Source organism: Elephantulus edwardii, unplaced genomic scaffold (genome assembly GCF_000299155.1).
Source record: "Elephantulus edwardii isolate Elephantulus edwardi_28Jun2011 unplaced genomic scaffold, EleEdw1.0 scaffold00121, whole genome shotgun sequence".
Classification (NCBI taxonomy): domain Eukaryota; kingdom Metazoa; phylum Chordata; class Mammalia; order Macroscelidea; family Macroscelididae; genus Elephantulus; species Elephantulus edwardii.
In genome coordinates, this window is record NW_006399871.1 from 3766653 (window position 1) to 3790598 (window position 23946).

The following is a 23946-nucleotide window of genomic DNA, read 5'->3' on the forward strand; positions in this document are numbered from 1 at the left end:
TTTTTCCCCCTGCCTACCCCTTCCCCCCAGTTCACTCTTCTCTTTGAAAAGAAAAATTCTTTCATTGGTGTACAATCTTCACCCCCCCAAGGTTCTTACTTTTCATTATTCTTATCTCCCAGATTTGGCACACAAAGTGGGGGACCAGGATAGAGGGCAAGAGAAGAGAAACTCAACACTGAACCTGAGTGACAGGGAGCAGCAGGGAGATACTCTCCCTCTCTTCTTTTCTGGTTGTTGACTGGACTTGCAGTAGCAGCCCTACATTCGGATGACAGGCATGGATTCGTATCCCCTTCCCCCTTGTGTGCCATCAGAGCCATGTCACTCAAGTCACTCTTTCACTCAGTGCTATCCAGTTGGAAGTGACTCATAGCTGACCTCCATTGGGTTTCTGCTTGCCCATCTTTGTTCCAACGAGCTGCTGATTGGTTGGAGGCGCCAGAGAGGTGTGGCCTGTGGGTGAGCAGCGCATGCCCCTGAGGAGTCCACCACCAGATCTCCCTCATTCAAGTAGTGAGGGCTTGTTTGAGAAGCTGAAATCTATAGAGGAGAATGAACAGCAGACCTATTATTAAAATACCATTAGTTGGAAACATGTCCCAAAACTTACAAACATCCAGCTCACAGCAACTGTAAGACCAGAGAACTGCCTCATGGGATTTTCCAGGAAGTGGTTGCCAGGCCTTTTGTCCTATGGAGCTGCTGGGTGAGCTCACACCAACAGCCTTTGGATAGCGACTGAGTACCTAACCATTGCACTACCATTTTGATAGAGAAGACATAAGTTACCAATATCAGCAAACATCACTGCAGATTCCTGTAGACACTGGGAACACTTTCATTCTGATAAATCCAGTAACTTACCTAAAAATTATATTCCTTGAAAAACACAAACTCTAATAATGCTAACTTAAGAAGAAATAGTCTCAGTAATCCTATGTCTGTAACTTTCCCACAAAGAAAACTCACAGCTTTGTGGAAGAAATTTAAGGTAGAGAGAATACTAATCCTATGCAGTCCTAATTCTATTTGTGAAAGTTTTGTCTCTGGTAAAAGGGTTTCAAACATCAGGACATAGGAAATAGGCTGTTTTGGACAGGGAACTTTGGGACCCTTAAAGAGACCTTTGTGACCCCTGTTAAAAGCTCTGGAGGAGGCAAGGAAAAGGACAAGGCCAGGTTCTGAGAGGGGCTGAGGTCAGAAGGATGAAGGACCTAGAGGAGCAAGTGAGTGATTCTAAGGAAGCTTCCAATTTAGGCCTCATCTCCTGCCTTCCTCCCTCCAGCATTTCTGAGAGACTTTTCTCTCTCAGCAATAGTAGAGAGAGGAATAATACATTAGCCAACAATTAATAAAGGTCATCTAGTCTAGGCTCTGGGGTAGGCTTTGAGGGGCTCAGGAGACTAGGGGAGATCTGGAGAAGGGTTTGTAGGCCCTGGGTGTGTACCGGAATGACTGCTGGCCTGTGTCAGGGGCCTAAGGTCAGAACCAGTTATGTGCTGGGTACGCAGGTTGCAGTGGCCCCTTTGCCTGGGACTCTTAAGAAGGCTCTCTCCAAGAGGCGTCTGAGCTGGGCTTCCATGACTGGCTAGAGGTTGGACTGTCATGGGTGTTAAAGTGGACATTTCAGGATTTGAAGCAGAAGTTCGGGTGTCTGGACAGGGACCATTGTAAAGAGGATGTGGGTGGGTACCAGGCCTTGGGAGAGTAGCCTCTGTGGGAGAAGGTGGGTGTTGAGGAGGCTGGCTGTTCTGGGGGTCTAAGGAGAGCCATCAGGGTGGGTGGATAAGGTGGGCTGAGACTTAGGGAAGGTCAGCTGGGAAAAGGGAGGGGCTGTGCTAGGCAATAGGCAGCTGCCTTCTCTGGAGTAGAAGGTTTGAAAGGGCTTCTTTGTGATGAGGGCTCAGGTGTAGCACAGGGGGAAGTTATGAGAGTAGGAACTGAGGAGGAGAATGGTGTGTTGGTGGAAAGGGTTAGGCAGTGAGACTGATTTTAGGGTCTCTGGGTGGGCACATGTTTGTAGATCCTCTGGAGATGTGGTTACACTCGGTTTCTGCCTAAGCTCTTGCTGGGTGTCTCCATCAGGGACCTGGGACTAGCTGGGACTGAGTGCCAGATACAGGCTGTATGGGGGTGCAGGAAAGGCAACTGGCCTCAGTCAGATCTGGTTTTGGAAACTCAGTACCGCTCCTGATACACTGCCTCTTATCTCCTTGGCAGGAATGCAGGCAGGGATCACGAGGCCCTTGATCCAGTCCTGCAGCCCCCCCTTGCAGGTTGAATGACCTTGGCAAATCTCCTTTCCCTAACTACCATTTCCCAGGTCTCCCTGGGGTTGATCCGAGGGCCTGGAATGCAGTGAGCCTTCTAGTCCTCTGGTTCTAAGGCTCTCTGAGGCCAGATAAATCCATGAGGCTGTTCTGTGTCCCCTTCCACCATCTCAGGCACGGTATGGGGGTTCCGGGCCGTTCCCACCTTGTGACTTGGGCCAGGCTGCTCCCTGCATGACTTCCCAGATTGGGGTCATCCTTTGTTTCCTGTTGTCTGCAAAGCTCATGTTGTTCCCCACCCACCAACCTGCTGGGCATTTAAGAAAAAATTCTGTTTGGATAGTTGGGTGTTTTCTCATTAATGAGTAACTTGGCCTTTGCTGAGGCCCTTAAGTGTCTCTGGGACTCCAGAAGGGTGGAGGTGTGGTGGCAGCCGGGCAACAGGCAAGAGCAGGCCAGCTGCTGTAGCTGCGCTTGACCTTGCTCCAGGGCTGGGGAGGGGCATGGCACTTGCAGAGGACTGACTGCTGGTTGTCATTTGGGAGGGAACTTCTTATTTGAGTAGCCAGACTTCAAGCTGGTTTTTCTGGTTAGCATCCAGTCAGGGACAGGTAGAGTCATGGGACTCATTTGGAGAACACTGTGGGTTTGAGTGTGTTAGAGACGGTGAGGCTGGCACAGGACAGGACTGGGTACAGATCCGCCGTTCATAGGTTGTGAGAGTTGCAGTCATCTCACTACCTTCTTTGTTCTGTTCTTCTGTTCGCCTTTTCCTCGTTGGCCATCACTTGTATTCCTCTATGACCTGCCGTGCCCAGCGAAGGCCAGCACGCTCTGGTCCTTGTTCCAGCAGCTCCCAGTCTGTCCTCTGGTTCCTGCTCCTCAGAACACTGGCCTCTGCTGGGCCTCTACCTGCTTTGGCAGCCTCCACCCATGTTCTCCTTCGTCCTGCCTTTTGCTCAGACTCCTGTGTGCAATTTAGCCTGTGTCCCTCACTGGGAACACCTTTCTTGCTCCCGTCTCTCCATCCTGCAGTACCCAGGTCCTGCTTGCCATTCAGGGAGAAGTCTCTTTCATCCCCCCTCTGCTCCGAACCTGCTGACCTCCTAGGAGCTGCCACGCTGGCTCAGTCTTTTTGTAGCCTCTCCTCTGTGAGACCGAGCCCACCTGGACCGACTGGCTCACAGTGTGAAGCCCTTTCTCAGGGCTAGGCCTCCAGCCTGGTTTTGGTGGTCTCTGTTCAGTTGCAGGGGATGAATACTGGCAGGAAGTGGCTCATAAAGCAAATGCTGCACCCTGGAGGTGGCTATCTTATTAGGGACACTAGCTGACTTGTAGGAAAGCTGGCCCAGGGAGTTACACACTCCAGATCTCTTCTCTGTCCATCACAGCAGGCTGCTTATGGAAGGTACTTCCAGCTGTTTCCTCTGAACACTGCAACAGTGACAGTGTGGGTGGTGGGTCACCACCAGGGGTGATGTGTACACCAGCACCCCCTGGAGGGTCACCCTCACTGCAGAAGCCGGGGCAGGTCTCTGTTCTGGAGCTCTTGGCCTGACCGTGTGCAGGGGGCATGGCCTGACTTGTGCGCATGCTCTCCGATCATTTTGTCCGCTGGGTGGATATGATCAATCCAGTGGTGTCTGTGAAAAAGCCTGGGCATGCGCTCTCTGCTGCAAATGGGAGCAGCACTGTGATTTCCTTCCCTGTGGCTCTCGTGGGTACTGGAGAGAAAGCATTCTCTGTCAAGATTGGGATGATTGCGGGCTTAAAAAGGAAGTGGAGCTAAAGACAGGGAATGTGGATGCAGAGAAAATTTTGACACTGGTTTCCTTGTCAGAGCCCATGCAGCAGCTCCACAGACTTAGACAGCGAGTCCTGTTACAAACCTAGTCCTAGAGTGAGTTTTGTTACTTCTCCCACCACTGTGAAGTCAATCCTGATTCATAAGGACCATATAGGACAGAACAGAACTGCCCCAAAGGATTTCCAAGCCTGTTGTCTTTACAGAAGCCGCACCTTTCTCCTGTGCAGTAACTGGAGGGTTCAAACCACTCACCTTTTGGATAGCAGCTGACTGTTTTAACTATGTTTTCTGAGCTCCTTACATACATCAGATACACATAAAATAAAACCATGATGTACCAAACCTTAGCAGCCAGCCACTTAACTACGTCACTGGGGCTTCTCGTGTTAAAGGGAACCAGAGAGTTGGTTTTTTTTGTTTTTTTGTGTGTGTGTGTGAGTGTACCGTCAAATCAGATCTGACTGGTACAGGAAGAGATTGTCCCTCCTTTTCCCGGCAGAGCATCTGGTGGATTCGAACCGTGAGCCACTGGGATTGTAGTTGCAGCTCCTTGCCACTAGGCCACCAGAGCTCCCCTCAGAGAGTTGTTTTCTAGGAAGGCCTCTGACCTGGGAGTGTCAGGAGGTCTGAGCCCCCATCCTGCCCTGGATGCTGCTGCCTGCCTTCCCCCATCTCTGTCTGCTCAGCAAGTGACTCCAGTCCAGACCCAAGAAGGTGTTTAGTCACCTGTCAGTGAGGACCTCCCGTGGGGCAGACCAGCTCAGTGGTGTTCTCTTAGTGTCACCGTGTACCTGGAACTGGGCTCGGGTCATAGGTTTTAAAAATTCGCCCAGGGCAGGAGGGATGCACAGTTGAGACCCCATGTCGAGCTCATCATATGGTGTCAGGGGCCGTGTGTGAAGGTGGGAATGAGAAGGTGTGTGCCTCACTGGCGGGTCAGGCTCCTAAGATACACGGTTCTTCCTTAGCTCTCAGAGTCCAATCAGTGAAGGACTTATCTTAGTTGATGGTTTCCCTTCTTCCTTTGCAGGACAAAGAAGATGGGGAACCAAAGACCAAGCAGCAGAGAGAAGAGGAGGAGGAAGTGGAGAAGCACAGGTAATGCCCAAGGTGGGAGTAGTGTTGACCTTCTGCTAGCGAACTGGCCTCTCCTGCATCCTGGTCTCTGTGTCCTCCCAGGTTGGCCTCCAAAGTCCTGCCCAGCCCTTCCTGCTCAGAACTGAAGATCTCAATTCTCTTCGTTTTCCCCACTTGTTATCCAGCACTGCCAATATTTTTGTAGTGATCTCATTCAGTGTCTTGTCATTCTTCTCAAACACTTTGTGTGGCATGGTTTTTGCCGTCAAGTTTATTCTGACCCATAGTGACCCGAGAGGACAGCGTAGATAGACCTGCCCATAGGATTTCCAGGGCCTTAAATCTTCATGACGCAGACGGCCTCATCTTTTTCCTGAGGAGTGACTGGTGGGTTCAAACTTCTGACCTTTTGGTGAGCAGCTGACTAGTTTAATCACTGTCCCATCACAGTGCCAACAAAATTGGGTCCCGGTTCTTCCCTGGATTTGTAAGTATGGCCCTGCCTGGGCAATGCAGCCTCACCTGGTTTCCTGCAAACCACCTCTGGCCACACAGCATCCCTTAAACAGTGTTCCATCTCTTCACACTATCCTTGCAGCCTGGAATTCCTTTCTGTCTCTCTTGCCCTTTAACACATAGGTCTTTGTCGAGTTTTAGTTCAAAGGCTGCTGCTGTTTTTCCTGCCTCTGCTCACTCTCCTTGCCCCCTCCTCTTCCCACAGTAGTTCATTTGGAGTAGTTCCCTTATTTTGCCAAATGTCATCATCTGACGAGTCAGCAACCACAGTTTCCCAAACACAGCATCAGAGAGGGCTTTCCTCCCTGGGGGGTGGGTGGGTGGGGTTCCTGCTTGCAATCTCCTCTGCTGGTCTTGAGGGCCTGGGGCTTCATGTGCGGCTGTGCGTGGGAAAGCCCTGGGAAATCTTTCCTGGGACCATTGTAGAGGGAGTCGGACCCTTGTGAGCTGGTGAGAGCATTCGGGTCTGACTGGTACTAGAAGTTTCCGGGTGCCTCTTGCCCCTCCTCACATGTCCCACCCGGAGCTTCTGGTTGAGCCCATCCTTTAACAGCTTGGAGAATTTTGTCTTTGTTTTTGAGGATTTCATGATTGTTTAGTACGATTTGACTAAATCCTGAGCGGTAGCATTCACTGATTTTCCACTCATGTTGTTTGATAACCTTTTATTTCCCTTCTAAATCAATACCTCTCCTTTGTCTCTTGCTGTTTATATCACTGTCACTGTGTGTACTGCATCTGGGAGCAAGGATGCACTTTATTATAACTCTGTCATAATCTTATGGGACCATGAGTGTGTGTATTTGCTAAGATGTTGCCGTAGCCGATCTTTTGTAGAATGTGACCATACTGACTTAATTGGTTCTCTGCTCTGTACAGAGCACCATTTAGGCTCCTGGGATGTAAGAGTGAACAAAATCCAGGCTTTGCCCTCAGAGAGCTGACAGTCTTGAGCAGGGAACAGGCTGTAAAGAAGTAAGCAGGGGTGTGAGGTACGCCGTCAGGTGAGATGAGGAAAGTGAAAGCGATTGGCGTGTGGACATGTGCGTGGGGAGTATCACCAGCCTCTGCTTAGCAACGGCCTCTGGGGAGGCAGAGAGGAAATGGGATTAGGGAATGGCTTTATCTCTGGTGTGTGATTTAAGGGGAAAAAAGAGGGAAGGATAAACTGGTCTCAAATGTGATAAAATGTCTTTTAGTTGATCTTGGGGAAGCGAGTACACGTGTTACTTACTGCATGAACTTTTTTGTGTGCCTGAGATATTTTTTAATAAACTCTGAGGAACTGAAGGGGGCTTTTTCGTGTGCCTGAGATATTGTTTAATAAAAACTGGGGAACTGAAGGGGATGCCCATAACTCTAGGTTGCTTAGCGTGAGCTCTGGATAAGTGGCCATGCTGTGTGAGATGTCACAGAGGCCCCTGCTCACCACCAGCCCTCACCTGTAGTCCATTAACTGGAGCACGTTCATTCCTTGTGTATTTTGCTCACAGCAGCCCAGAGAACAACTATGTTGCATACTGACTATTCTTCAGTCAGGCTTTTTTTTTTTTTAGGCAGTGGGTTATGGGGGAATGGATCTAACCTAATACTTAAAACTTGGCTTCTGGGGCTGTCCTACTAGATTTTTGATGGAGTACTGTCTGTGTGTGCAACACATCATACCCAATTGACAGTATCATCCTGGGGGACCTGGTTGTGTTCCTAGCCTTGGGGAGCTCACAGCTCATGGAAAACCGGACTTTTTCTCCATCCCTGTCCTACTGATGACCCACTGCCCAGGCAGAGGCTTTGCCAGCATTGCTGCCTCAGGGTTCAACCTAGGGGCCACCCAGCCTGTGCTGCTCTGAAGCAACACACTGTTGGACTCTTTTCCTCTTACTAGTATGCGAAGGACACTGCTCTTCTGACACTGTGAAGCCTTGTGCTATTCACCTAATCAGTCCCAGGCTGTCTCCAAAGCCCCAGACAGTGTGAGCTTAGAGAAGGAGCAGTGAGAGAGGGCCAGGAGAGAACCCAGGAAAGGATGGGGCTCAGCTACAGATCACATGTGGGGCCCAAAGTCTCTTCCACCCTTTCTGTCCTCATTTCATGTCCTCTTCTATAAAGCAGATAGCTGGAACTAGTGGATCTACTATGTCATTCCCATCTTAACCAATCAGGTGGGTTCACTCTGCCTCCAGCCTTCCCAGCTTCACCTGAGGGTAAACCCATCATCCCCCATGGCTCAGGACAGACAGCTTGAAGCTGCCTTTCACTCCTCTTTCCTTCCACTTTATCTCTGGCCCATCAGCGAATCCGGTGTAGACTATTTTTCACCTCTTCCACTGCAGCACTTGGGGACCAGCCCCCTTCTCTGTCCTGGATCACTGGTCACCTCTTAGGTAGATTCCCAGTTTTGGCCTCCCCACGCCCCCAGAAGCCCTCGGCTACTGACTAAATCCAGATTGAGTCTGCCAGTTCCCATTGTCCTTAGAATGTAATCTATACTCCCAGCAGCCCCCATGGGGTCTGGTGACGTGGCCTTCTCTGCCTCGCCTCTCCTCCCCATCCCACCATGCACTTAAAGCCCTGCCTTTTCCTTTCCTTGAACATGGAAGGGTGGTCCCAGCCTTGGGAGCTGCCCCATGGCTGGGATGCCCTTCCTCCCAGTGTGGCCTTGCTGAGTTGCCTTGTCATTCAGATAATAGATAAGGTCAGCTTTGAAGAGGACTCTCTGGCTGTTCAGTCAGACAGCCCAGTTGTTCCTATCACATCACCCAATTCTGATTATCTGCAGAGATGCGGAATACTTTCTGGAACTTGCCTTGATTATGCATTTTTCTGTTTCCCCCGGTAGTATGGTGCTTGTTCCCCACCGTGCCCCCACACACCAAGTGCTGGGTAGTTTTTTTGCATGTTGTTCTTGTGTACTGTCGAGTCAGAACCATCCCATAGCTGACTGTCCAGCAGGTTTTCAGAGGCAGTAAATCACACAGGAGGAGCTTAACCAGCTTTCTCCCTTGGAACAGCTGGTGGATTTGAACCATGTATCTTTGGATTGGCAGTGCAGTTCCTTACAGCTAAGCCCCCGCAGCTCTCTTTTGCACAACGGGGGGTGGCTAATGGACTTAAACGTCATTTCCAGCCCTCCTCTTCTGTTGCCTTTTCCTCCCCTGTCTCCTTTTCTCCATTACCGAGTATCTGATGTGTACTCAGCAGACTTGTCCATCCTGCATGTGGTGGGCACTCAGTTGAGTTGGATGGGATCTGCCCCTCCCTCCCTTTACTCTCAGTGAGGCTCTGCAACCTGGCTCCCATCAGACTGCTGGGAGTCTATAGGAAGTGCCTATGCTGGGTCCACCCAGAGATTTGGAGTCGGGGGTCTTGTGCAGTCAGGTGAGAGGGCTGTGGGACAGCTGACTGAAGGGTCCTGGGAAGGCTGTGCTGAGGTGACCAGGTGCTCCACAGTGTCATGGTCCCTTCTCTGTGCATCTCGTTGCATTAAATTCACCCGGCAAGATGGACCATGTAGAGTACAGTCAGGTAGACTTCTCCGAGCATCCCTTACCTGCTGGGATCTCCAGAGAGCTCCCCGAAGCCAAGGAAGCTGAGGTGCTCACAGGCAGTTCAGTGTTGGTGGCAGTTATGCTGACTTTGTGGCCCCCAAGAAAAAGTAGGCACTTTGACTTTAACAAATTTAGAGCAAAGACCTTCTTGAATGACTCATCTTCCATCACCCCCTGCTCAGTGCCTTGATGAGAAGAGGTGATCTGGTGGCCTGGGACGCTGGCCTACAGAAAAGGATGTTCATGGCAGTTTAAAAAAAAAGTCCTTGTAGTCACTTCCTCTGGTGGCAGGCCAGCTGATGGTGCATGAGCCTAGAGTTCCAGGTCAGCAGTGTGGGCCCCGCTCACCTTAGGGACTGCAGGTGGAAGCGGTTCCTGGTGTGGGGCTGGGAAATGTGCCTTGTTGAATGTCTGACTACATGCAAGCCCCTTGGCCCCTTCAGCTCCCGCCCCTCAGCTTTGGATGGGTCTGTGCTCAGCTGGAACGTCTGTCATCTATCAGGACAGCGGTTGATCTGGGCTGGACTGCACTCTGCAGAAGAAACTGGGCCACTGGCCTTCCTGCTTGGGAATGGAAAACCTGTTCTTCAACTCCACACACATGACCCCTTTCTGGAGAGAGGCCCCACCCCAGGCCTGGCCTGGTGCCCAAACCCTTCAGGCTGGCAAATGCCCAGCCTCCATTCCTTTGGGAGTCTGGTCCTGGGGATGGTGTGTGCAGCAGGGTGTGCTCTCAAACTCCTGACATGGAGTTGATCTGGCAAACCTTGCTCCGCTCTGGTGGTAACAAACAGGAGGGCTCCTCTTCATGCTTCCTGAGCTACCTTACTCCCACCTCAAGGCCTGGAAGGTCCCAGCCCTGGGCAGTAGTCCCAGCCCTGGCCAGTGGTCCCAGAGATTCGTGCTGAGGCAGCTGCACAGACACTGTGACCACCCTGTTTTTCTTGACCCTGTGTCACAAGAATAGGTTTGGGAATGTGGTAGAGTGAATCAGCCAAGAACTGGTTTAAGGAAGGTGGTGTCATGGGAAGCAGATTCACGGTGTGAGAACACTTCTGTTTGGTGGAGAGGTTGGACCCCGGCTGGGTTATTTCTGCATGGACAAAAGTCACATTCCTGTATGTCACCATCTTTAAAATCCAGCTCATTTAATTGTTACCTTTGTTCTTAGCAAGGTGTGGCCCATGTCTTACAGGGAAGGAAAACACATAGAGGAGGCAGCTGAAATACTTTGTCCAATATCTCCCAACTGAAGGAAGGGAGTGCCTGGCACTGGGCTCCCTTCCCTCCCACCGCACCCCACCTGCATTCCTGTCTGATGTGGACCAGGGTGGAGAGCAGCTGAGCTCATCCAGCCCCCTCGTGTTGCTGATGGGAAAACTGAGCCTTCCCTGCCCTCTGCTGGCAGGCTCCAGGGTAGCTCTGGCATGGTTCTGCCCCACCACCTTTACCCCTACTTCTGCCACCAGAGGGAGAGATATTGTGTCTCACAGGTGCAGTTGACCAAAGCCAAATGGGTAAGGATTAGGGAGCTCTATGGCAAAAGGTGGGGATTTTTTTTCTTTGACAGCCTGGATTAGAGGTTGACAATCTGTGTCCACGACCACTTTGTGGGATTAAGCCTTGCCTCCTTTCCTGAAGTGCTCTGTGGATAGGACGATTTCCCTTTAACTATCAGTGTAATCTGTCTATCCTCTGCTTTTTTTTTTATTAAGTCTTTTTTATTTTTTATTATTTAAATGGCATTCAGTTTATCACAAATATTTAGTATTGGCTTCCAATATTTCCCTCCTTTTTATCATAATTATGTTATTATCTAGATGAGCATCCTTTATACGCAAATTAAACATAATAAACTCAAAGAAATACTTTCAAGAGTCTCTATATGTTCAGAAGGATTTAGGTTGAATATTCCTTGAAAGTTTGTTTTAATTGTCCCATTGCCACAGTGCTTGTCAAAACCAGTTCTGATTAATCTTTGTCAGTGTGTCCTTTGCCATTCCCTATCACTCCTCCCTGAGAGAGAGTTCACCCTCATTCATAAGGAAAAGGGGACGCTGTATTCTTTTTTTTTTTTTTGGGACACTGTATTCTCTTAGCTACTTCTTGCTGAAAAGGGATGTTGTAGGTTTCAGGGTGAAGATCTTCTCTCACTACTCTAAAGGATCCCTTTGGCAATAGGAAACACGTAGACTATTGTGGAGATTGATTTTGGAATTTAGATGCATTGTTATCAGTTGTGCTTAGCCTTACATGTTCATATCCTTAAAGATGCAGCATGGAACTGTTGCAGCCTAAAAGACACAAATTTAACTAAGAAGCTGAAAGTACATGAGTTAAAAATTAAAAGCAATGATATTCCAAGTAGAGGTTCTAACAGTGGCACAAATGAAGTTACAGAGAGAAGGTAGTTCTTAAAATCAAAAGGCTTATTGACTAGCACTTTGTCTATTATAGTATAAAAGTTAGGAACCACAAGATGTAGAGGCTCAACTATGTCATTTCTTGTTCTTAAGTCCTGGACCAAATTCCATCTACCAGTGGTTCTTTTATGGCTTGGAAGTCCACATTCAAGGCAGAGGTGAAGTAAGGAACTGCTTATAAGGTTTTCTGTCAATTCCAACAACTAAAGAATAGTGAGAAGAGTTGGGACCTCAGAAGGTTTTTAGGACCAAATAATAGACTCTTGTGTCCAGGAGAAAGTGAATGTACTTACCAGTAATGTTAATGCTCACCCACGGCTCTTCTGGGAGAATCTGAATCATTGAAGCGTCTATCTTCCTCTTGTGGGTCCTGTTTAATTCAGCTCAGCTGTCATAAGCCTTTCTCCCTCCTCTCTTTTAAAATTTAATTAATTGCTTTATATACTTTAAATAGTATATAAGTGATACTTTTTTTTTGAATTTTTATTTTATTTCATTTGTGTGTGTGTGTGTGTACCTTCAAATCAGAGCTGACTGATACAGGGGGAGATTGTTCCTCCTCCAGCAGAGCATCTGGTGGATTCGAACCGTGTACCTCTGAGATTGCAGTGCAGCTTCTTGCCACTAGGCCACCAGAGCTTGCCATAAGTGATAAATTTTATTGTAGAATATTAGAAAATAGATATTTTAATGTATTCCTGAATAATCTGTTTTATTACCTTCCCCTCCTTTGTTGAAGGGAAGTCCTGTGGGCTAGCCTCAGAGGAGGCACTGTGTGAGGCTTGCACACTCACCAAGAAAGAGGCATCACCTCACTTACTATTGCTTTTTCCTGGGGTCAGGGCAGGAAGTATAGGCCCGGACAAGACAGGCCTGAACCTGCTCCTTTTCCTGAAGCTCTCTGAGCAAACTGCTGCCAGGAATTGTGTTGAGGTCTCCAGCCCACCTGTTGTGTCCTCCAGCCACCTGGAGTCCTGCAGAAGGACAGGAGACCAAGGTGGGTGGGTGGGTGAAGGTTGAGTTGACTGGATAGGACAAGGGCGGAGCCTTTTAATGGCCTTACAGTTATACTTTATTCCCCTATCAGTTGCATGGCCCCTGTCATGCTCCTGGAGCCAGCTGGAAGGCACCTCTCCATCCATGAATGGGGAAGCCTCTAAACGCTTGAAGTGCTCCATTTGCTGTTAAGTCAACTGTCAGATGTCCAAAAGGAAAATGCTAAGCCCCCATTACAGCCTTCTGTAGCACATCTGAGCATCTATATTGTTGTGATCTTGCACTTTTTGCTGTAATGAAATTACATGTGCCGCTACAGCCAGGGGCGGCCCTCCTACGCTGCTGTGCTGCTCCCCTCACACGCTGTGTCCTCTGGAGGTGCTAGGAGTCCACTCTAGGGGGCTCACCATGAGAAAATCCTGAGGTGTCTGTCTGATGGCTGTTAGAAATTGTGCTGCAGAGGCATCTGTGTGTAGACCACTTTGTTTTGCCTGTCCCTGTTCTGTTACCATTTCTATGAAGTCATTTCCCCAGAGCAGGATTAGTGGCTCAGAGAGTTAGAATGTTATAATGGATCTTAAAGGCAGTGACCAGGTCAGCCTCTCTTGGACTCTTAAACTCCATTTGCTTGTCACCTCATTTTCACCGGCCTCCAGGGTCTGGCCTCTGACAGCAACAAGCAAGCTTTGTTGCTTTTATTGAGGACAAGGGGTGGGTCTCCCTGCGCATAGCCTAAAGCAGCAGAAGGTTCTTAATCATGTGTGGTGTGTGCATTTCTGCAAGAGCTCCTGTGTCTGTTCTCTGAATATTAAGAATGAAAGCTCAAGAGACCTGACCAGTGTTCATTGCAGCTGTGTTCATAATAGCCAAAAGGTGGAAACAGCCCAGATGCCCATCAGCAGATAAAATGTAGAACATATGATGGATGCTGCTGTGCTGTGAAGAACAATGATGTTACATATCACAGTATGGTTGGACTTTTGGTGTTAAGTTGAATGAAATAAGCCAATCACACACACACACACACAAATGTTATCATTTCACTAGTATGAAACAGAGTAGACAAATGCATAGAGAGCAGAGTTTATTTAACAGTGATCACACAGGAAGGAAAGGGGGAAAAGTGAATCTTTGTAAAGCTAGCATTGATTTTCTGTTTATTAGGGGTGGGAAATGGCAGTGGTTATTGGTGATGGTTGTGCAACATAATTGATGTTAATTGATCTCACTGAATTGTACAAGTGAAAAATGTTGAATTGGTAAATGTTGTGTTAAACTGCTTTTATAATAGTTTTAAAAGGAAAGCCCTCTGTGATCAGAGTTGTTGATTTCAGTCTGTACTGGTCTGTATTTGGGTACATGTTTATAATGATATTTTAAATTTTGGGTTTAGTGTAAAGGTTATTTCAGGGCAGTAGTTTCAGTGGTTCGTCCAGCCTCTCTGGACATCCAGAAAGTCTAAGAGTCCATGAGACTTTTAAATTCTGTTTTACATTTTCCTTGGTTTGATTAATCTTCATTCGAGAGGCTGGACTTTATGAGGAGAATTGTGGCATCAGGATTGGAAGAAGACTCATCAACAGTTGGCATTGTGCAGATGATACAACCTTGCTTGCAGAAACTGAGGAGGACCAAAAGCGTTTGCTGCAGAAGATCAAGGACTGTGGTCTTCAATATGGATTGACTTTTAACATGAAGAAGACAAAGATTCTCACCACTGGGCCAGTTGGCAGCACCATGATGGAGGGAGAAGAGACTGAGATTGTAAACAATTTTAGCTTGCTCAGCTCCACAGTCAATGCCCTTGATACTAGCAGTCAGGAAATCAAAAGATGAATTAATTGCATTGGAGAAGTCTCCTGTCAGGGACCTCTCCAGAGTACCAAAGAGCAATGATGTCAGTCTACAGACTAAGGAACACCTGATCCAGGCCATGGTCTTCTCAGTTACTTGCTGTGCATTAGAGAGCTAGGCAGACAGAGCATCTAGCACATGGCTTGGGATTCTTTTTTTTTTTCTTTGACTGTATTTTGTTATTCTGAATTATAACCTTTTCACTCCCCTAAAATGGATCTATGTGTTCTGTGAGCTATCACATCAGATCTTGGATCCAGCTAAGCAGTAAGATGGGTGTTAAGATGAGTAGGAGGAGGCATGGGAGTATGGGGAACACATCTGACCTCATGGAAACTGGTTCTACGTTATTGATGCTGTGAGTAGGGACAGTTTTCCCGTGAGGTTGGTAAAGGTCTGAAATGGTACTTCCCATGTGGCCCTTGCTCTTTTTACAGTTGGTGTCAGAAGCTGTGGAATTCGATGCGATGGCTCTGGACTCATGGAAATGTGGGGTCAGCATTCATTATTCAGCCTTAGAACAAAGGAGAGCTGGCCAAAGGCCTTCGGCCTGGCTCTTTTCCCACATCCACTGTCTTCAGCTCCTTGAAAGCTGGGGATTGTCCTGTCCTTGTGGCCCACTTCCTAGGCACTGCCTTAGGCAGTGGGAGGGCCCATGGCGTGTGTCTTCTCCTTGCCTATCTAGAGGTTTCAGGCTAAGTCAGTTTTATATCAAGTCTGAGCAGGAAACCCTGGAGAACTGAGTTAGACAAGAAGCTGGACTCCTAGTTGGTCCAGATACCAGGAGTCATTGGTAACTGATGCAAACCTCCTGGGGCTAAGAACAGAATGGAGAAGCAGGCAGGGAGAGAGGAGGAATGTTTTTCTCTGGCTGGACTTCAACTGATGTTGTGTTCGATCTGTCATGCCACTTGGTGTGTGATATGCAGAAACAGGGAGTCATCTTTATCCTGGGAAAACCACAGAAGGACCTTGTCCTACCCATTTGGTACCCAGCTACACTGAGAGGCATTTTGAGGGACTTTGGTAGATGTGGCTTCTTGTTCTTAGCTACACATACCGAGTCACTCTCTGTGGCCTCTGGAGAATTGTCTGCTCTGTCTTGAACTGTGGGATCCCCCATGTTCCTATCCCAGCTGGTGCGACTCTCAGGATCTGGAGGGGAGTTATGGGGATTCACAACGATGGAGAATGGGAAAGTTGCCCCCTTCAGAGCTTCAGCCTCAGCCACCTGCAGGGCACTCTGCAGCTTTTCAGTGTTGATTTCCACAACCTGTGTTCTCTCCCTACAGCCTGGGAGAGCGAGGCGCTCCAGAGACACATCGAAACCAGTGAAATCCATGGCCCTACCCATGGGGCAAGAGCTAGGATTTGGGTCCAGATCATCCTGATGGAAGATTAGGGGTCTCTGACTTCCTAGACCACCCTCATGAAGAGGAGATAGACTTTGCACATAACTTTGGGCATGTTGTCAGGAGGGGCTGGACCCTGGCAAAGGACATATTGCTTAGAAAAGTGGAGGGTCAGCGAAGGAGAGAAAGACCCTCAGGGAGGTGGATCAACGCAGTGGCTGCAACAGTGGGGTCGGGCACAGCAGAGATTGTGAGGATGGAACGAGATTGGGCAGGGTTTTCATCCTGCTGTGCTTGGGGTCGTTGGGCGTGGGAGCTGGCTTCGCAGTGCCCACCAACCAACAGCAGGCTTCCTGCACTGGAAGTTGAGTAGGAGTTGGTGCTGCTACTATTTCTCGTGCAGCTCTAGGATCTCAGAGTGTCTTTTGCTGTTTCCTTTCGCGCTGTTGCTGCTGTCATTTCAGTCCCACAGGCATTATTTTATACAGTCAGAATTCACTTGGATTGTTCCACACATCCGCCCATGATCTTCTTTCTCTCCTGTCATATCTTCAATCTGATAGCATTTTCTTCAGCCTGAAGTACTCCCTCCAGCATCTCTTGAGGCACAGATCTGCTGGCAGCAAATTCTCCAGCTTTCGTTTATCTGCAAAGTCTTTGATTTGAAGGTGGTTTTATATTTTCTTTTTCCTTGTCCTCTCAGAAGTTAGACCTTACCAGTTGGCTGCCTTCGTTTCTGTCAGCCCCTCAGTTCCGTTTCTCCTTTGAAAGACATATGTCATTATCAGATTTACAATTTTTCTCTTGGTCTTTAGTTTTTAGCATTGTGACTATGTTTTGCCTAGGAATGTTTTCATTTTAACTTATTCTACTTGACATTCAGTGTGTCTTTAATCTATGGCTCTCTGCCTCGACCTGTCTTTTCAGGACTGATGAAAAAGCACTTTGTCACCAACAGTGCCTGTTTATATTGCCCTGTCTGCCACAGGGCGTATCAGTCACTGACCCTGACCACTCAAGGTCACTCCTACTCTTAGGATAGGAAGGGCGTGGGGGTGTCACAACAGAAAGCCGAGCGGGTGTCTAGCCCCTGGTTTTTGTATTGATTACTAACTTTTGTCTCTCCAGCACAGAATAGTGTCCACAAGATTCAGGATTGCCAAAACTTTCATTCACTCTCTGTGTCCTTTCAGTCATAGCTTCTCAAATAGACAGATGCCTTTAGGACGAAAAGGGGCTAAATGTCAGGCTCGGCGCATTGCACAGCTTGTCTCCCTGATCGCCCCGTCAGAGCGAGTGTGCCACACAGTGGCCCTCTGTCGTGTTTCCCAGGCCTGTAGATCTGTATGGGAAGACTGTCCGTTGTACTCCTGTGGTGAGTTCAGTAGCCTGCCATGTGACACGTCATGTCACATACCACCTGTCTGGTCCTTGTTAGGTTGGTACGTCTCCAAGGGCAGTTAATACTTTAAAATATGTTAAAAACTTGACTGTGCTTTGGTGACGGGTGGTGGTGGGAGTGGTGGGCAGTTAATTGGGGTGGACTCAGCTCATTGCCATCGAGTCAGAACTGACTTCATAGCTGACCCTCCGGTGGGTTTTCAGAGGCTGTAAATCACACTGGAGGAGACTGCCCATCTTTCTCCCTCAGAGCAGCGGGTGGATTTGAACCATCTCTGGGTTGGCAGGGCAGCAGTTGGTAGTTTTGAACCATCTGCCTTTGGGTTGGCAGTGCAGTTGCTCACCCACCAGGCCTTCAGAGCTCCCTGAGTAGAAGTCTGAGTGGAATTCTAAGATTCAGGGGAGGTCTTAAGCCCGGGTCGGTAGGGCTGGATCTGTCTAGCACAGCTTTCTTGTTACAGATGTGGAAACTGAGGCACGGAGTGGGGCAGTCCCAGGTGTTCTTGACTGTGCGCTGTGGTGGAGTGAGGGTCAGTGGGTGGCCGGGCTGTGAGGGAGTCAGTGAGGCCAGCCCACCAGCCCTGCCCCTCTTCTCTTCCTGTAGCCGCTGGCTCTCTCCCTGCTGTGTTCTCCCCAGTCAGCGGGTCTCCTGAAGCTCTGGGCAGTGGGGTGGGGCTGGGGACTTACTGCTGTGTGTTCTGGGTGTAGGTCCCCCCAGGCTCTCCTCTCCCACCTATTTCTCATATCAAACTTGGAGCTGGTTTCTGAGAGGGACAGTTTTGTTTGGCATTTTTCACTTAATCCTCGTGGTTGGTGCCCTTCCCACACCCAGTTTCTCTTCCTCTTTTCTCCCCGCCCTATTGTGAATGAAAATCCACGCACCCCTTTATGCTCCACTTTCCCTTCCTGTGCTCAGTGACCTGACAGTTAACCACCAGGCCCGAGGGCATTATGGCCAAGGGGCATCTGTCCTTGCCCTGCAGGGTAGCAGACTCTGCCGTGTACTATGGGCTTCCACACACAGGAGAGCTGTGCTGCCCGGGTCACAACGGGTCTCAGCCTCAGGGGCCCTGGCAGGAAGGGAAGGAGGTACATGTGAACCAGGGCTGGAGTCAGCTGGGGTTGGTGAATGAGGGAGTGGATTTGGCATCAGAAAGCCCTGTGTTCAGAGCACTGGCACTTGGTGGCTGTGTGACCACAGACTCCAGCTGCCTCACTTCTGAAAAAACTCACCTTCCAGGGTCTGGGGGAGTAGGAAGTGTGTGCCCAGTGCAGAGGGAAGCCCTGTGAGGTTACAGAACCTCTCACTGTGTAAGCCTTCCTCTTGTGAAACTGTTTCCTACTGTGGATACTGGGGACTTCGGAGGAGTCAGTGGGCTTTGACAGGGTTTAAAAGTGGAAGCAGAGAGGGGCAGGAAGACCCCCGTCAGGTCTGACCTGGTTGGCTCACAGAGCCCTGCCTCACTCACGGCGTGCTGGTCCGTCCCAGTGTCTGTCTTAACCTGGTGGCCTTTAAGTAGCCCAGAAGGCTCCAAGGACTTTTCCTTGTCACCTGTAGGGTTAATTAGGCTTCTCCTGTGGGCACACTTTGTGTGTGGAGATTCTTACATTTATAACTTTGGAAATATCCAGAAAACTCTCTTGTTTTACAGCTGACTTCTTAACTGGGGGTCATTGTGACGAAGCACACAGGCCCCCCCCAGGATCTCTCAATGGAGCCAGATGAGAAGAAAACAGAAATGTGGCCTCTGGCCCCCTGTGGCTCCTCCCCTTCCTGGAAGTCATGAACTTGGCCCTGATAGCATTTTAAGGACCTCTTGCAGGAGGAGAGGCTGTGAAGTTCTCACACGAAGTGACTTGAAACTTTCTCAGCGTTGGCGTTCCCTCCCACCAGCCCTCGCAGCCCCTAACCTGCTGCTCCCAGAAGTTCCAGAGTCCTGTGGATCAGTTCCGTGCTTGCTTTGTGCCGTGACCCTGCCCTTTCTGGCCTCAGTTCCAGATGTCACCTCCTTCTGGGTCCTTCCACATCCCCACCAGCTCTGGGCAGCTGTGCCCCCTGGAAAGCCCCGGGGACTTTGCTTGCCTGGTCTGCATGTCACTCTTCCTTGCTCCCCATCTCACACCGGCAGTGGCCCCAGGATGCAGAGACACTGAACATTTGGGAACTAGGGCAAGATCCCTACCTTTCTCTTTAGGAGTGACTCAGCTCAGGCCTGGCCTGGAGTCAGACCCTGGAAGCCACTGCTCTGTGACCTGGGAAAGTGGTGCTGTCCCTCTGACCCTCGGTTTTCTTGGTTGTCAAGTGGGGAGACAGCCTGTGCATTAGAGAGAAACACAGTTCATCAGCGCACAGGGATTTTGGAAAGTAGCCAGCCCAGCTGAGAAGGCTGAGGTCCAGAGGGCAGGCCTGACTCGGCTTCGGTTCCATCCTTTCCCTCACCTTCTGTGGAGAAACCTGACAAGAGTCGGAAGTAACCAGCTCGCGTGCATTAATCACACTTGGACGTGCAGGTGTCTGAGGCGGATGAGCTGCTGCTCCTGCACATGGTCTGACTTCGTCTCCACCTGTTCTGTGCTCTCGTAGGGAACTCAGGCTGCGGAACTATGTCCCGGAGGATGAGGACCTGAAGAGGAGGAGGGTGCCCCAGGCCAAGCCAGTTGCAGGTAAGTGACCGCCACTTCCCTGTGGCATCATCGGTGCGTGCACGACAAGTAGAGATTAATAACGCACAGTACTGGGGCCAGAAGTTGAGCCTATAAGAAACCCTCTTTGAGCACCTTACAGCAGATGCATGAGGAGACCTGACAGGCCCATTCTGCTGTGCTCAGGCCTGAGTGTGTGGCCGTACAGAGGCGCATGTGGGTCCTGGGGGACACTGTACCCCTCAGACGGCCCGTCCAGGCTGAGAAGTTGATGGGGCCCTGGAGCCCTCAGGAAGTAGGGCAGGGTGATGGGTCCTGTGAGCTCTGGGTAGATCAGAAGGAGAAAGCCCCCAGGGTTGAGCAGGGAGGCCCCCATAATAGTGAACAAGCAGGTTGGACCCAGGCTTGGCAGTACCCGTAATAAGGGAGGCAGTCCGGCCGTAGGGTGAGGAGGCAGCATCCAGGCCGGCCTGAGGGGCAGCGCCGTCGCATGTTGGTGTGGAATGGCCCAGGAGCATCGGGCCAGCTCTCGGCCTGTCCACAGCCGTCCGTACCCAACGCCAGGAAGCATCTCAGTCACGCGGAGCCCAGTCCTGAGAGTCTTCAGTCTTCACTTTTAGTTGTGTACGTAATAGACGAATGAACACATTCACCGTGGGAGAAGGGAGCTTTCCCCATGCGGCCACCTCCTGGTCTGTGTTCTCACCTCCTCCTCTCCGGAGATCCAGGCGCTTCCCAGGTGATCTGCCTCAAGTGTTGGGCGGAGAGGAGAGATAGAGGCAAAGGCCAAGGCCCCTGCCTGCGCCTCTGCTCCCTCGTGGCCCCTGTCGGCCTGTGGCATGTATGCTGCTTTCTGAAAACCCTCCGTTGTTGTCTTGCCCCCTCTAGTGGAAGAGAAGGTGAAGGAGCAGCTGGAGGCCGCCAAGCCAGAGCCGGTCATTGAGGAAGTGGTGAGTGGCCAGGGGCCGCCCCGTTCCCCTCTCTGCTCCTCGAGTCCTTTTCCCTTCCCCAACTGCTCTTTGGTGCACCTCCCTTCTCTCCATTTCTTTGTTCCTATCCTACTTCGTGACTTCCTCTCCTCCTCCTTATTTTTTCACCTCTGTTCCCTGTCTTCCCAAGCACCCTGGGGCCAAGCCCCTGTGTCCCTGACATGTGTCTCCCTCTTCCCCAGGACCTGGCCAACCTCGCTCCCAGGAAGCCTGATTGGTGAGTGTTTCCCACACAGTCATGGTACAGACAGAGGGCTTCATGGTGCCAGGCATGGGCATCACATGCCCTTCACGGGGGGAGACCAGCACCATAGATGTTCAGCAGCATAAAGTAATTGCTTTCTGAAATTAGTTCTGAGAAGGACACAAATAGAGGGATGAGAGCAGAGTGATGAGGGATGACATTTGTTCGAGACCTGAAAGGCCAGAGGGGGCTGACCGTGAGGAAAGGGGTTAGACATGAGAAACAGCACCCTCCCTCAAGAAGCCCTTTTGGAAGAGTTGGGGCCTGCCCTGCCCCACAAAGCCCCATTACAGCAAGGCTGGACCTTTCCTTTGCCCTGAAAGATGCCCAGGGTGGCGGCAGATTGGTGGGAAGGGCCCACATGGGTTTCTGTCCCTATTCCGCCTGTTCCCCTCTGGCCCTGATTTCCTCATCTTTGAAATGGGGTGCTCGTCCTCCTCCTATGTTCCTGGCTGAGCTTACAAAGAAGGTGAAATAGGTGTGTGAGCGAGGAGGCTCTTAACTTATTTTTTTTTAATTCCACCATGGATCAGAGGAAGGGATCAGATCCCTCAGGCCTGCCACTGTGAGAAGCCTGTTGACTACTGTGCCAACTGAGAGCATTTTAATTTGATGAATCCAAAGCACAAGTCGTGTGTCCTAACAAATCCAGAGCCTGAGATAGCACACGATGCCCGTGGGCACTTCTGGAAGTCTGCAGTGGCAGAAGCACACGTGAGGCCACAGGTCGAGCGGAACCCACAGTGGTCTAAGAAAAGTCCCTTTGATGGTCACTGAGGGGACCAGACAAGACGATTCCCAGAGCTCAGTCCTTGTGTTAAGTGCCAGCCCCCTGACCTGTGAGAGGAGAGGATACTGAGTGTAGACCAGGAGAGAGGACCCATCTGTTCTCCAGGAGACTCCCTTGGACCAACCGATGTGCTTCCTAATCCCTAGTGTAGGTGGGGACAGAGCCAAGCCACATCAGGCTGGCCTTTAGCATCTGCTCTCCCACCTCCTTGCTCCAGGGACCTCAAGAGAGATGTGGCCAAGAAGTTGGAGAAGCTGGAAAAGCGGACGCAGAGGGCCATCGCTGAGCTGATCCGTGAGTACAGGGCTGGGTGAGGCGGGTCCCTGCCAGTGGGGCGTGGTGGGCGAGCACAGAACTGCTCACACCTCCTGCCGTTATTTCTCAGGTGAGAGACTGAAAGGCCAGGAGGACAGCCTGGCCTCTGCAGTGAACGCCACGGCTGAACAGGAAGCCTGTGACTCTGACTGAGGTGTGCCCTCCACCCCACTTTCCTGTCAGACCTGCTTTGCCCAAGGTGGCGGTCTTGGATGAGGGTGGGGCTGGTCTTGCCATCACCTCTACTTTGGCTTCAGAGCAGAGACTCCCCGCATCCTCAGGTCTGAAACGGCTCCTGTGGAGCGAGGTTGGCTGCGTGCCTCTCAGGTGGTCTCTACCACTCTTCACCCTCGGAGCAGGGGTGGGACCAGCACTGATCCTGGGTGTGCTGTGTATATACACGTATGTATGTGTTTAAAGGATTTTCTATTTGGAAATAGTAAACCTCTGTGTATAGCAGAAACCTGGGTTTCTCCTGGGTCCTGGGAATGCGTCTTGAGATAAGGCAGAAGTAGTGCTTCATGTGAATGAGCCCTGTGTTGGGCTGGGCCTGTGGAGCCTGCAGGAGTGAAGAGGACCAGGTTTGGCCACTCTGTGGTCAGCACTGGTGACCTCAGTAACCTTGGGTAACTGAGACAGAGTGAGAGAATTCTCTTAAAACCTCCCTAAGGCCTAGGCCTTGCAGTGGTCTGAGGGGCACAGCCTGGAGATTCTCCTACTCTTCCACTGTGGAGCCCCTCAGTGAGACAGAGGGAGAGAATGGGCCTGGATAAGGGGGTACTCTGTGCCCTGGCACACCTCAACTCTAGGCTGCTCTAGTATGAGGCCAGCCACACCATCCCTTTCCCACCCTGCTGCACCCCATCCAGCCCTTCCTCCAGGCAAACTGGATTCCCTGAGACCTGGACAGGGAAGGGTAACACGTTTGGGCTTCGTGTGGGTTTTAAATATTTGTTCTGGATCCCCAGGGTTTTGTCTCTGGACCTAGTAGCCTCCTTGTGGAATAGACCCTCCAGGGCAGCTGACACCCTCTCTGACTGCAGGTGCCCGTCACCAGTCAACATTTGGTCTCAGGATGGTTTGTTTCCATGCTGATTTCCATGCTTCATTCAGTATTTCCCATTGAACCACTTTCCCATGTCATTCCTTCACTTTCCCCATGCCTGTATACACAGAGCCTCTGTATGAAATGCTCATTTCCACAGTTTTCCCCACTGGTTGGGTCCAGCTGTAACAGTAAAGTGTGTCGGGCCTTGTGGCACAGACTGGAACATCCTATTCCACAGAGTCCAGAGATGGGGTGAGCTGGTCGTCTGGGCTGTTGAAGGTGTGAAAAGGGGTTTATGGAGCAGAGGGATGCCTGAGCTGTCATCTCGTGTGTCCTTCCCTCTGTGCGGTGGTCCATGCACACACACAGTGACCTAGCTCTCCTGGATAGTGCTGAGGACCTGGGTCAGGGAGGTGGAATGAGTGTGTGTACAGAGACTAGCCAGCAGCTGAAACTTGTAGCTGTAACTGAGGACTGCAGTGGTCCTCAGTGAGCTGTCAGACAAAGCCAGGACTCTTAACTTCTTCACAGAACAAGGACCAAACATGCTCACATACACAGCAGGCTGCGTCTGCGCAGTTGGGTGGTCTGTACCTGTGACTGGAAACAGGATGCTTTGCCTGTGATAAAGGAAGCACTTGCTGGGTTCCCATTTAGCGCTGGTCCTGGA

The 23946-nt window shown here is 50.4% G+C and overlaps 1 protein-coding gene across 1 annotated transcript in view; it reads left to right on the plus strand.

Moving 5' to 3' along the window:
* CCDC12 (coiled-coil domain containing 12) overlaps nucleotides 1-22381 on the plus strand; it is a 51905-nt gene extending 29524 nt beyond the window's left edge. Inside the window, exons 2-7 of the mRNA XM_006892956.1 lie at nucleotides 5111-5178; nucleotides 19832-19911; nucleotides 20779-20840; nucleotides 21062-21096; nucleotides 22131-22207; nucleotides 22299-22381. Of these exons, the coding sequence (XP_006893018.1) occupies nucleotides 5111-5178; nucleotides 19832-19911; nucleotides 20779-20840; nucleotides 21062-21096; nucleotides 22131-22207; nucleotides 22299-22381 (405 nt within the window). The remainder of the gene's footprint in view (nucleotides 1-5110; nucleotides 5179-19831; nucleotides 19912-20778; nucleotides 20841-21061; nucleotides 21097-22130; nucleotides 22208-22298) is intronic.
* The last annotated feature ends 1565 nt before the right edge of the window (nucleotides 22382-23946 follow it).